Raw genomic sequence first — 16,734 nt, forward strand, 5'->3', positions numbered from 1 at the left:
AAAGAAATACATACTGCAAAATAAAAAAAAATCAACTGCATTCCATTACGCGAAACAAATTGCATAAACTGCGCGACGAAGACGCATCAGTGCCAAATAGAGATATTTACTTACTATCGCTATCGACAACAAACTGTCACTCTTACTGCATTCACAATAAAGGTTATTTTCGTGTGCACCAGTTGGGATTTCAATTGGTATCACGCATTAAACCGACCTCGACATTGCATACGGCAAATAGGGTGACAAACTATATTATTAACCTACTTGAAACATATTTTTTTTAATTTTTACAAATAAGCTCTCGACTACAATCTCACCTGATGGGTGATGACGCAATCTAAGATTGAAGCGGTCTAACTTGTTATGAGGAGGATGAAAATCCACATCCCTTTCGGTTTCTACACGACATTGTAACGGAACGCTTAATCGCTTGGCGGTAGGTCTTTGTCGGTAGGGTGGTAACTAGCCACGGCCGAAGCCTCCCACCAGCCATACCTGGACCAATTAAGAAAACCTCAATCGGCCCAGCCGGGGATCGAGCCGGTAACTAGCCACGGCCAGATCTGGACTCAGTACGAAAATCTCACTTAGCCTAGCCGGGGATCGAATCCAGGACCTCCGTCTTGTAAATCTACTGCGCCACGGGAGCCGTATAAAAAAGAGCTACCGTACATATTATAATTTAGTCTGCCTTTTGGTCTAGTTATTAACCAATGTGACTTCCGATTTATAAGATCGTGGGTTCGAGTCCCTGGGTCAGGCTATGAAATACTAAGCTTTTCTTTCTTTAATATCAGAATACTGAATTATAAAATTGTCATGTAATAAGGGCTATTGTAGCATGAGTGATTTTAGATTAGCCGAATATGGGTTGTTAATGATAAGGAGCTTAGGCCCACCGCATCGCTTCAATGCGGGATGGCGGTCTGCTCTTCAATACGGTTTCGTAATGCCTACAGGGTAGGCAGTACTTGTGTGCCTCTATAGCTGTCCTCCATAAACCCTGCCAGTTTATATAAAGGCATATCAGCACGCATAGATTGTAGTGGATCGAGCAGTGATAGCCCAGTGGATATGACCTCTGCCTTCGATTCGGAGGGCGTAGATTCGAATCCGGTCCGGGGCATGCACCTCCAACTTTTCAATTATGTGCATTTTAAGAAATTAAATATCACATGTCTCAAACGGTGAAGGAAAACATCGTGAGGAAACCTGAGAATTTTCTCAATTCTCTACGTGTGTGAAGTCAACGTGGTGGACTAACCCCTCTAATTTTAAGAGACCCGTGCTCAATAGTGATCCGAATATGGGTTGTAAATGATGAGGAGCTTAGGCCCACCGCATTGCTTCATTGCGGGTTGGCGGTCTGCTCTCCAATACGGTTTCGTAATGCCTACAGGGTAGGCAGTACATGTGTGCCTCTATAGCTGTCCTCCATAAACCCTGCCAGTTTATATAAAGGCATATCAGCACGCAACGTACCGGTTGCCTTACCTTGAACCACCCGAGTGCGCAGCCCTTAATTAAAGAGGTCAACGCACGACGAAGCCGTAGCGGGAGAGAATTTCTACAACTGTGCGAACGGTAACTTAAGTAGTCCATCATAATCGATCTAATTTATGTTCTTTTACTGTGTATATTGCTCTCATTAGAAACATTGAGGGAATTTCTTATTTACCTGACTTCTAAAAATAAGAAAATTCTATGTACCGCTGTATGTTTTTTTATCAACTGATCAGTTGGTAATAATGATACGAATAAATATAAAGTATTATATTTTTTTTTTTTTTTTTTTTATTCTTTACAAGTTTGCCCTTGACTACAACCTCACCTGATTGTAAGTGATGATGTAGTCTTAGATGGAAGCGGGCTAACTTGTTAGGAGGAGGACGAAAATCCACACCCCTTTCGGTTTCTACACGGCATCGTTCCGGAACGCTAAATCGCTTGGCGGTACGTCTTTGCCGGTAGGGTGGTAACTAGCCACGGCCGAAGCCTCCCACCAGCCAGATATGAACCTAATATACCTCAACGAGTTGCGAAGCTGAAGTGGCAATGGGCGGGGCACATTTCGAAGTGCTGGAATGGCGAAACCACTACTACGCACTAGAAAGCGCAGTGTTGGTCGAGCTCCCACCAGGTAAACTGACGACATCAAGCGAGTCGCAGGGATTCGCTGGATGCAGATGGCGTGATATTTGATTGATCGTGATATTTGGAAGTCCCTACAAAAGGCCTATGTCCTGCAGTGGGCGCCCACGGCTGATATGATGGTGATAATGATGTACCTAATCGTTTATCAACCACCGAGGTTAAACAAATATCTTGCAAATTTGTACGGAACCCTCTGTGGGTAAATCCGACTCGCACTTGTCCGAGTTTTATAATATCATCATCATATCAGCCGATGATCGTCCACTGCAGGACATAGTTCTTTTGTAGTAACTTCCAAACATCACGATACTGAGCCCCGCCTGCATCCAGCGAATTCCTGCGACTCGCTTGATGTCGTCAGTCCACCTGGTGGGGGGTCTACCGTTCCAGCACCCTGGGACCCCAATGTCCATCTGCTCTTCGAACTATGTGCCCCGCCCATTGCCACTTCAGCTTCGCGACTCGTTGAGCTATGTCGGAGACTTTGGTTCTTCTGCAGATCTCCTCCTCTCCTCCTCTCCTTCTCTCATTTCTGATTCGATCACGCAGAGATACTCCTAATATAGCTCGTTCCATCGCCCGCTTTGTGACTCTGAGCCTTCTTATGAGGCCTATAGTTAGCGACCGAGCTCTTTTGTTACCTTACAAGAACCTAAGACTTCACGACTCAAAGCCACATGAACTAACCATCATCATCATCATGTGTGTTTATACAGCACATCTATATAAAAAAACGAATTAAGATTAAGCTCACAAAAATGACGGATTAACACTATCGTCACGATTGTGTTTACAATGCAATCAAAAAACCGGCCAAGTGCGTGTCGGGCTACGTGCAGTATGCGGGTTCCGCAGTTGTAATTCACCAATGCCGACTTGGAATAGTGGTTTAAATGGTTTGGTAGACACTGCTCGAGTCTCCTCTCAGAATGAGAGGGGTTAGGCCAATAGTCCACCACGCTGGCCCAATGCGGATTGGCAGACTTCACACACGCATTGAATTAAGAAAATTATCTGGTATGCAGGTTTCCTCACGATGTTTTCCTTCACCGTTTGAGACACGTGATATTTTAATTTCTTAAAATGCACACAACTGAAAAGTTGGAGGTGCATGTCCCGAACTGGATTCGAACCCACATCCTTCGAAATCGGAGGCAGGGGTCATATCCACTAGGCTATCACGGCCTCACGGATTATTAGTTGGTCGACTATAACTTATTTAATTATAATTCCTATTTAGCTTTAATAGTTTTTTTTAATTTCATTAATAAACTGCTGTGTGTTTTTTCACGTACTAAGCAAAGGATACTAATAAAAATTAGCACTTTAAACCTAAATATAGTTCGCTTCACACACACACACAAACTTTCGCTATTATAATATTAGTGTGATGTGATATCGGCGCTAAACTATCGACGGATAGACAGGTATGCGAAAATTAAAAGGGTTCCTTGTTGAATACGGAACCCTAAAAATATGACGGTAAGATAGAATACGCAGAGAGCACGAGATCACCGCGTGAACTATTACACACAATGCATAACAATTCTTATAACGACACTCGGCTCGGCCCTCGAGGCGTTAGATGCAGTCCCGGCATATTATAATATCCTTTGGACTTTGCATTGGTGCGAAATTATTTTTATTTCGCACTAGCAGACGCCCGCGACGTCCGCATAGGGTTTTTCACAAATCCCGCGGGAACCATGGATTTTTCCGGGATGAAAAGTAGCCTATGTTTTAATCCAGAGTTGAAGGCCTCAGTGGCGTAGTGGTATGCGCGGTGGATTTACAAGGCGGAGGTCCTGGATTCGATCCCCGGCTGGGCCGATTGAGGTTTTCTTAATTGGTCCAGGTCTGGGAGGCTTCGGCCGTGGCTAGTTACCACCCTACCGACAAAGACGTACCGCCAAGCGATTTAGCGTTCCGGTACGATGTCGTGTGTAGAAACCGAAAGGGGGTGTGGATTTTCATCCTCCTCCTAACAAGTAAGTCCGCTTCCGTCTTAGATTACATCATCACTTACCATCAGGTGAGATTGTAGTGAAGGGCTAACTAGTAAAGAATTAAAAAAAAAAATCAAAAAGAGTAAAATATATTTCAATCAAAATTTCAGTCAAATCGGTTCAGTAGTAGCGGCGATAAACAGTAACAAACATCCATACAAACTTTCGCGTTTATAACATTAGTAGGATGATCTTGGACAGTAATAATATTTCGACCGCAATGCGAAGTTACAGCTACCATTGAAAGACCCCCTATCCCAACGCCGATTGTAAAAACGTCCGTTACGATCCTGACGATGACATAACGACCGACAATCAGAAATAAAAAAAAGACCATTGTAAACATTATTTTGAGAACTAGGTACTCGAGTTAACTAAAATGATTTCATTTCAAATCGAATATTTTTTTCAAGCAAACCAAAAAGCTACATTTCAATAAAAACCTAAATAGAACGTAGGTAAAAACCCATTCAAAGCTATTATTTATTTGCGCAGTTGTAAAAACTATAACCGAGACGTTCGAAAACACCCATCGATCGTCGGACTGTATAGTATGACATCATATGAACCAAATACCTAACTAAACATGTAATTAAGTACATACGGGCGGTGTTTTGAACTGTCTAACTAATATCTAGGTAATCACTGATATTTTTAGGGTTCCGTTGCTCAAAAGGAAAAAACGTAAAAGCCGTGCGAAATAAAAGACACACTATTAATTTCTGACTGATGGGAGGCATCGGCCGTGGCTAGTTACCACCCTACCGACAAAGACGTACCGCCAAGCGATGTGAATTTTCATCCTCCTTCTAACAAGTTAGCACGCTTCCATCTTAGACTGCATCATCACTTACCATCAGGTGAAATTGGAGTCAAGGACTAACTTGTAAAGAATAAAAAAAAAATGTTTTTTTTTTCACCTCGAGTTTACTTATAGCGTCTCAGTCGTCGTGTTAGATTTTTTTAACTTTACATATCTAAGAACACTAGGGTAATTAAGACGAATCTAATGATATCTTAATTATGTAAATCCGTTCCGCGGATTGGAAGATATGAGATATGAGGTAATAAAGAATATTACATACATACAAACATACATACATACAAGATACGCGCGAAAAACATAACCCTTCTCGCAGTCGGGTAAAAATAGCCTTAGGTACCTACTTTCTATAAAGTACGCGACTAATAATAACCGATAACGTCAAAGGCAAGCTATGAACGCACCGAAACATGCGATAGGCATCAAAATTCTACTAAAATTATAAACGCAAAAGTTTGTACGGTTGTTTGTATGGATGTTTGGATGTTTGTTACTCTTTAACGCCGCTACTACTGAAGCGATTTGACTGAAATTTGGAATGGAAATAGACTTTACTCTGGATTAACACATAGGCTACTTTTTATCCCGAAAAAATCCATGGTTTCCCGAGATTTGCGAAAACTGATGGTTTTGATAATATGAATGTTTGTTACTCTTTGACGCCTCGACTACTGAACCGAATTAACTGAAATTTGGTAACGAGATATATTATAGCATGGATTAACACATGGGCTACTTTTTATTCCGGAAAAATCCATGGTTCCCGAGGGATTTGTGAAAAACTAAATTCCACGCGGACGAAGTCGCGGGCGTCTGCTAGTTCGTTATAATATCGATCGCCCACCGCACCTCTAGCGTGGAGACTGGCGATAACGAAAGAAAAATACCGCAAAAGAATTATTATTACCTAGTTTGACGACCTCTCTGGCACAGTTAGTAGTGCTGATTTCAAGAAAGAAGTCCTGGGTTCAATGGGGATGATGACTAGGTTTGAATATATTGATTTTTATGATACACTCGGTTAAATGAGGACGATGTTAACTGATTTATATATAAGAAGCAAAGATTGTCTGTATATTTGCAAAATAAATAAGATTATAAAATTTCAAAATCTATTAAAAATCTTTTATCGTAATTAGATGAAAATTCATACAGTTTTAGCTTCCTTACATTAAATGTGACATTTTTCAATATAATTATTATGAACCATAAACATAAACGCACAAATAACAAAGATATTAGTAATTTTGTTTGAACGCCCATCCAAATCTAACGATCTTATGAACCTACGACGTCATTAAATCCTACCATTTTGTATGGGGCGTTTTTCAGGGATACGCGGCAGTGCCGCAAATCTGACCCTTTAAATCCCTATAGCTCCGAAAGTAATGATCGCAGATAGCTTTACTCCTAATTTACATACAATTTAAAAAACTGTCATCATCCCTATTATTATTACCTAGTTTGACGCACAGTTGTAGTGCTGTTTTCAAGAAAGAAGTCCTGGGTTCAATTGCCGGGTCAGTTTAGAGTTTTAGACCTTCCGGCCAATTCACTAACTTTGACGTTTGTTAGCTACCTAATATAATTAACGTCAAATCAATTCCCGTTGTAATGGTACGCGTCCAATTATCCGTTGCGATGCGATGCGATGCATCCGATGCAATATGATGCGGATCTGTGGACGCCGGCCGTTAACAAAAACCACAATGTCAACTAGTCAATGTCATCTACGTACTCTATGATATCAACGAAGGGCTAGTTAGTAACAAATAGGTAGTTGGTAAATCTCTACTAATATTATAAAGCAGAAATTTGTTTGTTTGATTGAACGCGCTAATCTCAGGAACTACTGGTTCGATTGGTAAAGTTATTTCAGTGTTAGATAGCCCATTTATCGAGGAAGGCTATAGGCTATATATTATCCCCATATTCCTACGGGAACACGAATCACGCGGGTGAAACCGCGCTGCGTCAGCTAGTATAAATATATAATTGCGAAATCTTGAAAACAGTTTGACACACAAAGATGAAATTTGGCAGGGAGGTACCTTAGGAGGGAGGAACTGATTTTGCGATAGAGCCGGATTAAGGAGGTTCAAGGGCGGACGAAGTCGCGGGCGTCCACTAGTTGTAACTTATATGAGTACGTCACTGCATCTCAAAAGATATGAACCGGCCTAACGTTTCATGTTAATGATAAACCACGATTTTATACTCATTAGAGGCACGTAACAAACTATGAAATTATACAACTGCTATGTTGGTGAGATACGTAATAGCCCAGTGGATATGACCTCTGCCTCCGATTCTGGAGGTTGTGGGTCCGAATCCGGTCCAGGGCATGCAACTCCAACTTTTGAGTTGTGTGCATTTTAGAAAGAAAGAAAGAAAAGAAAGAAAATAAATTTATTCAAATTTAAAAGTTACAAACAGTATCCTTAACTAAAAACAGCATGTCTGTCTCTAACCCTTAAAAAAGAAAGGGTGTACAGCTCAGCATATGCAATTACATATATATAATTTTAAGTTAATTAAATATCACGTGTCTCAAAACGGTGAAGGAAAACATCGTAAGGAAACCAGAGAATTTTCTTAGAACTCTGCGTGTATGAAAATATTAATTTACTAGCTGACGCGCGCGGTTTCACCCACGTGGTTCCCGTTCCCGTAGGAATACGGAAATAATATATAGCCTTTAGCCTTCCCCGATAAATGGGCTATCTCATATTAAAAGAATTTTTCAAATCAGACCAGTAGTTCCTGAGATTAGCGCTTTCAAACAAACAAACGAACTCTTCAGTTTTATAATATAAGTATAGAAGTATAGATTATAAAACACGGATAAAACTCACAATTTTAAACACAATGGATCATGCCGCGTTGCAAGAACCGGTTCATGAATAAGGGCCCTGTATGAGCTCGAAACTAGTCTCGCATACTCCGACGTTGTCATCGTCCTGGGGAGTCCTCAGGCATATTGTGTCCGGGTGTTCTCACCTTGCTAAAGGCGAATACTTGCATAGACATAATCAAGTAGCCAAGATAATGCACCAACAACCTCAGTTCAGTTGGCCTTATCAATTCTGAGATGCCATACTATAGGTACGAGCCAGCGTCAGTTCTTGAAAATAACAGTAGGCACATTGCTCTAACTGATATCGAATTACTGACAGGTATATTGTTGCCAACCGCGATAGCCCAGTGGATATGACCTCTGCCTCCGATTCCGGAGGGTGTGGGTTCGAATCCGGTCCGGGGCATATACCTCCAACTTTTCAGTTGTGTGCATTTTAAGAAATTAAATATCACGTGTCTCAATCGGTGAAGGAAAACATCGTGAGGAAACCTGCATACCAGAGAATTTTCTTAATTCCCTGCGTGTGTGAAGTCTGCCAATCCGCATTGGGTCAGCGTGGTGGACTATTGGCCTTATCCCTCTCATTCTGAGAGGAGACTCGAGCTCAGCAGTGAGCCGAATATGGGTTGATGACGACGACGACGACATTGTTGCCAGACCTAATAACACAATGATGGTCGATTAGTCAGTGCGTCGTGCAATAGGCACTTTTTTTGACGTTTCATTCATACGGCTCACTGTTGAGCACGAGTCTCCTCTCAGGATGAGAGGGGTTAGACCTTAGTCCACCACGCTAGCCCAAAGACTCCCACCAGCCAGACCTGGACCAATTAGGAAAATCTCAAGCCGCCCAGCTGGGGATTGAACCCAGGACTTCCGTTTTTTTTTTGCATAACCACCACTGTGGCGTCAAATTGAGGCTTTAAGAGATAGAAGTTAATAGATAAACAAACACCGATATCCAAAGAAACAACAACATTCGCGAAACATTTGGCAAAACGGCCGAGTTTCACCCGAGGCTATTGAGAAAGCGGTAAAAAAGTGAAAGTGCAAGAACGAGATGCGAACATACAAAACACCGTGTGCCGGACAAGGACAGACGAACGACCTTAACCAATAACCCGATAATTGTCGCCAAATAGTTTTACTTCTATAAATTGTTGCATTGAACTTACAAGACTACTATTGTATGATTTGTGCTATAGTCTGGCCAAGACGGTGGTCCTGGGTTCAATCCCCGGCTGGGCAGATTGAGATTTTCTTAATTTGTCCAGGTCTGGCTGGTGGGAGGCTTCGGCCGTGGCTAGTTACCACCCTACCGGCAAAGACGTACCGCCAAGCGATTTAGCGTTCCGGTACGATGCCGTGTAGAAACCGAAAGGGGTGTGGATTTTCATCCTCCTCCTAACAAGTTAGCCCGCTTCCATCTTAGACTGCATCATCACTTACCATCAGGTGAGATTGTAGTCAAGGGCTAACTTGTAAAGAATAAAAAAAAAAACTTCTATAAATTGTTGCATCGAACTTACAAGACTACTATATTGAATGATTTGTGCTATATTCATAAGTCTATTCACACTCCCATGATATGCGGGCGACGGGGGGAAAGGCGGGTGTGAAATCGTGCGTGCGGGGAAGTGAGATGCGTCAGTTTTTCATTCATCGCTACACGCCCCCCGGCCCGCGCGGACCATCTGGAGTGTTACGAACGTAGTTGCCAAGCTCTCCACCCAAGGTCCAGGTGTTGTTTAAGATTGTAATGCTCGCCACTCACCAGCCGATAAGCCCACATGGCTGCAGCGCTAACTCCTTGACGTCCGATAAAACTGATCATGTGTTGGTCGCGATTGGCATGATGTCATGCACGTCACGACCAACAGACGATCAGTTTTATCGGATAGTGAATAGCTAGCATTAATTACAAGCTTAAACAACAACACCTTTCTTTCGATCTAAGCCTCATATAGTTTGTCTACTTATCAACAACTAGCCAAAGTCCCATTTTGGGACAAGTCCAATTTTAACCTGTATTTTTTTTTTTATTCTTTACAAGTTAGCCCTTGACTACAATCTCACCCGATGGTAAGTGATGATGCAGTCTAAGATGGAAGCGGGCTAACTTGTTAGGAGGAGGATGAAAATCCACACCCCTTTCGGTTTCTACACGGCATCGTACCGGAACGCTAAATCGCTTAGCGTTACGTCTTTGCCGGTAGGGTGGTAACTAGCCACCACCAGGACCCACCAGCTGGACCTGGACAAATCCAGAAAATCTCAATCTGCCCAGCCGGGGATCGAACCCAGGACCTCCGTTTTGTAAATCCACCGCGCATACCACTTCGCCACGGAGGCTGTATAATTCTTGCCACTGTTTGTATAGAAAGAGAACAAGTAAATTTTTCTTTTTCTTGCTAAACTTACAGTGGAATTCATAGACGTTCTAGAACACCCCCAGGGGATCATTCACCCGCTGAGTGTCAAATTCTCAAACAAATAGAGGCTAAATTCGACACTCAGCAGCTAAATGATCCCCTGGGGGTGCCCCTACAATGTCTATGAATTCCACTGTTAGACATTCTTGAACAGATACCTATACTAATATGACAAAATAGACTTAATAAAAAACTTAGATAACGAGGAAGTCCTTCAAATTACAAAAGTCCACAAGAAATATTATATTGTAGTGATAATGTTATCATTATTTGTGTAATCTTGAAAGATTTCTTAACAATAACTGTGGACAAAACCATTTTATCTTTTTGCTTCCTAGATACACTTAAGAGCAAAGAAATAAGAGACCTAAGTTAAATTACTTTAATACATGCACTGTTTGAAATACTATATTATTCTACTAATATAATAAACGCGAAAGTTTGTATGGATCTTAGGATGTATGTTTGGATGTTTGTTACTTATTAACGCCGCTACTACTAAAGCGATTTGGCTGAAATTTGGAATGGAAATAGATTTTAATCTAGATTAACACATCACCCGAAAAAATGTATGGTTTCCCGAGATTTGCGAAAACTGACGATTTTGATGATATGAATGTTTGTTACTCTTTCACGCCTCGACTACTGAACCGAATTAGCTGAAATTTGGTAATGAGATATATTATAGCCAGGTTTAACACATGGGCTACTTTTTATCTCGGAAAAATCCATGGTTCTAAAGGGATTTGTGAAAAACTAAATTCCACACAGACAAAGTAATATTATAAAATACAAAATCTCTTACCATGAATCAGTCAATACTCTAAAAGAAAAGAAAGATTATTTTGTTCAGAGAGAGAGACAACTATAATAGCATTTCATAGATTCAGTGCAGGTGCCAGGTAGAGTCCTTTTCATGAAAGAAGTCCCCCAGACGCGATGCTAATGTCTTAATGGAGCTCATTGTCATTTGGTAATGGCAGTGTTATTGTCATTTGTGTAAGGCGCTGTCAATTTTAGTACAGGTTTTAGCCGCAGGACTTCTTTCATGAAAAGGACTCCATATTGTGTAAAAACACCGAGCATAGCACAGGACTTGTGACCATGGGTGTAGGGCATTGACCTCTTATAATAAAAGGACACACAATCGTGTAGAAAATGTAACTTAAAACTGGCTAATTTAGCTTTAACAGTTTTAAAATTATTGGTAAAGATAATTATTTCTAAAGGTCTTTATAATCCAATATTCAATCCCGCATTCAGAGCAAATTCAATCTTAAGGATTGAGTTTAAGGTTGAATTTGCAAATGTGGATAGTACTTGGATTGAGTGCCAAGAAGTCGTTTTTTGGTCGCTGATTGTGCATCCACTTTTTAATAGGAGATCGATGGTGTAGGGTTTAGGAGTTCCTTTAGAACATGCTTTCACTCTCTTTCTCTACTCATGTTGTTCCCTGCCTAGCAGAGTTTGGTAAGATTCTACTAGAGCAACTTTGGATACCCTAAAATCTATAGAAATTGCTCTAGCGAGGCCAAAGTTTGAAATTATTAATTAGATTTTGAATTGACAAAACAGAAAATGCAAATGGCTTGTTTTTTTGCTCTTAAGTGTAGCTACTCAATACCCACACAGCAAAATGTGTTGCTTTTTTGTGTGTACAGAAGGCCACATAAATTCATGTCATTTATTTATTTACTCGTAAATTATACATTTCCAATATATGAAAAAAGATGAAAAATATGATCAAGGTAAGTAAACAAAATGTGCAATTTATATGAAAATTGACAAATATGATGGTAAATATTATCTCTACTTATTATTATAAAGCTGAAGATTACGTTTGTATAATTGAACGTGCTAAGTAATCTCAGGCACTATTGGTTAGATTTATTGCAGAAGGCGACCTATAGATATAGGAGCATCAAGTATCACTTTTTATTTTTTTTATTCTTTACAAGTTAGCCCTTGAGACTACAATCTCACCTGATGATAAGTGATGATGCAATCTAAGATGGAAGCAGGCTAACTTGTTAGGAGGAAGATGAAAACCTACCTTTCAGTTACCTACACAACATCATACTGGAACGCTAAATTGCTTGGCGGTACGTTTACAAACGTTAGGGTGGTAAGTAGCCACGGCCGAAGCCTCCCACCAGCGAAAACTTACCGTCAGGTGAGATTGTAGTGAAAGACTAACTTGTAAAGAAAAAAAAAGTGTAATTACTCAAATCAAATCAAATTATTTTATTTTACAAGAACTTTTGAAATGTCATGTTTTGACTATTTGCAAAGTCTGTACCACCAGTTCGAAAGTCAGGTTCTACTGAGAAGAGACAGCAAAAAACTCAACAATTGTATTTTTTTTTTTAATTAATAATTATTATAATTTACAATAGTAGAAATATTTACAATTTCTTTTATTTTCACTTCCTGTGTGGAGGACGATCCAATGGCCTCCCAGGTATATTTGTCATTAAGAAATTTATCAATTTAAGGTTACTACACAATAACCTCGAGTGTTACGAACGAAGTTGCCAAGCTATATAGATGATATGATTGTATAACTGCAATGTTAATACTTCAGGAAATAAAAGGTGTTATTATTAACTACATGAAATGTAAACAATAAACTTGCTTGACCATCAATATACTAAAAAAATTTCTTAATTAATTGAGACTTGTTTTTTTTTTTTTCTTTTCTTGATATCTGCGATCAGTCATTAGACTGCATAAGCAGGTGAGTTCCGTGACTTAGGGACGGTTTCTGACAGGAGAGCCAGAGCTCTGCCATCAACTACTCATCGACGTCAGCTCGCTTCAGGCGCTTGATTCGCAGCACTACCACTAGTGAGTTAGTGAGGTGATTGGGATGTCGGGATAGGCTTTCTTTATGCTTTCTACAGTTGTTTTTAATTTCCTCAAAGATAGTTGGCATTGCCAGATATTAGTGGGTTTCATCGTTGAGAGTAAACCAAGGGGCATCAGTAATAGTCCTTAGTATATTATTTTGGATCCATTACACATTGAGTTGGATTTACTGCAGGTGCTCCACAGCTGAATCCCTGAATTGAGACTTGTTTATTTCAAAATTAATGTCATATTTAATACTTTTGAAGACCAAATTTTTCATCATCTTGTTCTAAGTGCTACAGCCAGATCATTAGGGTGATTCTCTATTCTCTCTTGATATCTGGTTTTGTATTTTTTTTGTCATGGACCTAATGAAATACACCACATAAAGGTTTATTTAAGTGATGGTGTATTTCAATATTAGTGACAAACCACGGAACACCACTTATTTATTGTAAAAAGAATAATATTTTGCATTCTTTGGATTATATTAATATTGGTCTTGCTCGCGCTCCCCCCAGAGTTGAATTCCATACAACTTGTAGAGAATAAAAAATAAAAATAAAAACTTTAGTTAGTAATTAACTTGTTTAGTGCAAAAAAACAGTGCTATAGTACTAACTAAAGTTTACTGTATGTAAACATTATTAAAGTATATTTGAATAAATATCTTAGCAATCCATGGATTCACTGTGCAGATGCCGGGTCCATCACATGGCAGAGAGAAAACTCCTAACAAAGTCCAGGACATGTGACCAATGGAGGTAGGGTTAATCTTATAATACAAACACAGTTTGTTTTATGTAGGATGGTGCAGGTGACAGTTTGTTTCACTCTTGAAAGTCGCCTCAATTCATGATAATTGTATGTATTATGAACATCATACAGGTGACTGTCACCATACCCATGCTATCAGAAAAACACGTTAGCAAAAGTCTTCATTTGACGGCCGTGTGGCGCATTGGGTAGTGACCCTGCTTTCTGCATCCACGGTTGTGAGTTCGATTCCCACAACTGAAAAATATTTGTGTGATGAGCATGGGTGTTTTCCAGTGTCAGTATGTATTTATACATTATATAAGTATTTATATGTAGTATATAATTGTATATTAATATTATAATATCAACTATCTTAGCACCCATAACACAAGCTACTCTGTATGCTTACTTTGGGGCTACATAGTGATGTGTATTGTTTAAGTATATTTATATTTATTTATTTATGAGGAAATGTGGGCCCCACCCCCTTGGTCCTTCTATTTGTGAAGCGTTAGTGGTATATCAGTAAGGTGCGAGTAAAAGACAGTCTTGCTCGGTAGCTTGTTTATTACTGATGAAACAATGAATTGACACTCGTTATATACTACAGTTAGCTATGTTGAGTGAAGTAGACCATGAAAACATGGTACTAGCCAATGGTAATTTTATATTATAGATTAGTTACCTACAAAATCACCACAAAATGTGATCCAAATAATAGGCTACAACACTGAGCGCACACATGTACAATTTTGTCTTTAATTCCATTCTTTTTAAATATATATAGTTTTAACACTTCCTGAACACACAACCCGACATTGTAGACGATATTTAGGTATTATTTGTTTAAATAACATTTGTTGTTGATCACAAATAACATTGAGATGTAGAAATTTCCTCTTTTGAGCGCCTCATTTTTCATGAACTAGTAACACATCTAACAGTATTTAACATCATTGGTACTAGCCCTAATAGACTGTATGTTATGTCAGCCAACATGTTAGTTATCTTTTTGTATATTAAAGATTACAACAAATACATATTATCTTTATAAAGATATAACTACATAAATAAACAACATCAGGCACTTGAGTTTCTCAAAGTATAAAACTAAAGCCATGTCAATTTCAAATTAAATAATGTTAGTATACTCAAACAATTCTACATTAACTATCTACAGTTAAGTTACATAGTTAATTAAAATGCAAAGTTTCGTAATTTAGAGATCTCTAGTGACGTAAGGTCATTTTATTAACTTATTTTCAGAAAAAACTGATAAGCAAGTATAAATAAGCCTAACCAAATAACTTATGTAAAAATATCTTAGCGAAAGGAAACGTATATTGCCAACAAGGTAGCACACCCGAGCATTCGTTAGAAGGAAAATAAATACAATTATAATGAATCACCAACTCAAAACAAAGACAGACAATCCTCGATTACGATTATAAAAATATTGCAAAGTAATTCCTACAACAAACTGTGTTAAGCTGTGCAATTGTATGTGATTTGTGGAACGCTATAAGTAAAAGGTCATAAAAACAAAATGGAATAAAGGATATTACAACAGAATTAAGAATTGTTTAGCATTTAGCCATTTACATACCCTTGGTTTGTAGAACCATTTTCTGAGCGACTCCATCGGTCCAGTTTTGTATAGCAGCCTCATATGAACTTATCAATGCACGTTCACACACATTATAAAACTGATTAGCACCGAAAATCACCACTCAGATTGAAACACAGGATGATTTTTACCAATATTTACGTCAATAAACACAAAAGGCGGACATGTTTTCACAAATCGCGTTCACGTTGAGTGATGACTGATGAATGAATTGAGTGAACAAGAAATCGCCTCACGGTCACGTACGTCACACAAAATTTTCATTCATGTTTGAATGAATGGTGATCTGTTCAATCGGATACTCGTACCAAATCTTTTAAATTAATACAGAGTATAAATCTTTCTAATTGTTTTACGGCCCTGGAAGCCAGTCTTTAGAGGCCTTGCACAAAAAATGCTCACGACTAAATAATAAAACTAATAATAATAAACACTAAGCACGACAGTAATGATAATAAATCGGCTTTTTAATTTAGAACTAAAATAACATATTATATTTGGCTCCCTAATAGCTTTCGTTTCGTTCTTCCAGGATGTAAAAGTCAAATGGTCCTCATTATCGCCTTCGTTCCTTCTTCTACACTTTTTTTTGCAAATATTGATTTATTTTTGTTAATTGCGGTATGTCATTTCAGAAAACCAGGATCGTTACTGCTTCTCTAAATGACGTTTGTTGTTGACCACAACTAACATTGAGATGTGGAAATTTCCTCTTTTGAGCGCCTCATTTTTCATGACATAGTAACACATATTTAACATTTTACCCGCCAAGAGTGAGATTGAGATACAAAACAAGATGGCGGCACTTTTGATTAGTTCCGATTTTGGCCACGCACACACTTATTTTGCGAGCAGTGTATAAAAAAACAACACAATATTACTACATTCTATGGATGAATTATTCACATCGAGTTGATATCTCAGGACGAATGACTCAACACCAACGACGAATGATAATCTTATAGAAAAAACTGTCCACATTTTGTGTTTTGGCAGTTATAAAATAGTTACAGAAAATTGAATCTAATTATCTTCACTTCAAGTCCAATATTAAAGAACATTCAATACCTAGGTAGTTAGGTACTCTATGACATAAAATGTTTCATATGAACCCCAAATTCAGAGCAACAACCCCTTACACGGGTCAAAATGTTCCGTTGGTTGAATTGGCAATGTGATTATAGTATTTTTATTTTTATTTATTTATACTTTATTGCACA

At 38.8% G+C, this 16,734-nt stretch overlaps 1 protein-coding gene across 1 annotated transcript in view; it reads right to left on the reverse strand.

Moving 5' to 3' along the window:
- The window catches only part of LOC112055637 (lateral signaling target protein 2 homolog), a 78,892-nt gene extending 63,184 nt beyond the window's left edge, over positions 1-15,708 (reverse strand). The window contains exon 1 of the mRNA XM_052889052.1: positions 15,494-15,708. Within this exon, the coding sequence (XP_052745012.1) occupies positions 15,494-15,556 (63 nt within the window). The 5' untranslated portion in view covers positions 15,557-15,708. The remainder of the gene's footprint in view (positions 1-15,493) is intronic.
- Between the last annotated feature and the right edge of the window lie 1,026 nt (positions 15,709-16,734).

This window comes from Bicyclus anynana, chromosome 24, assembly GCF_947172395.1.
Source record: "Bicyclus anynana chromosome 24, ilBicAnyn1.1, whole genome shotgun sequence".
Lineage (NCBI taxonomy): Eukaryota > Metazoa > Arthropoda > Insecta > Lepidoptera > Nymphalidae > Bicyclus > Bicyclus anynana.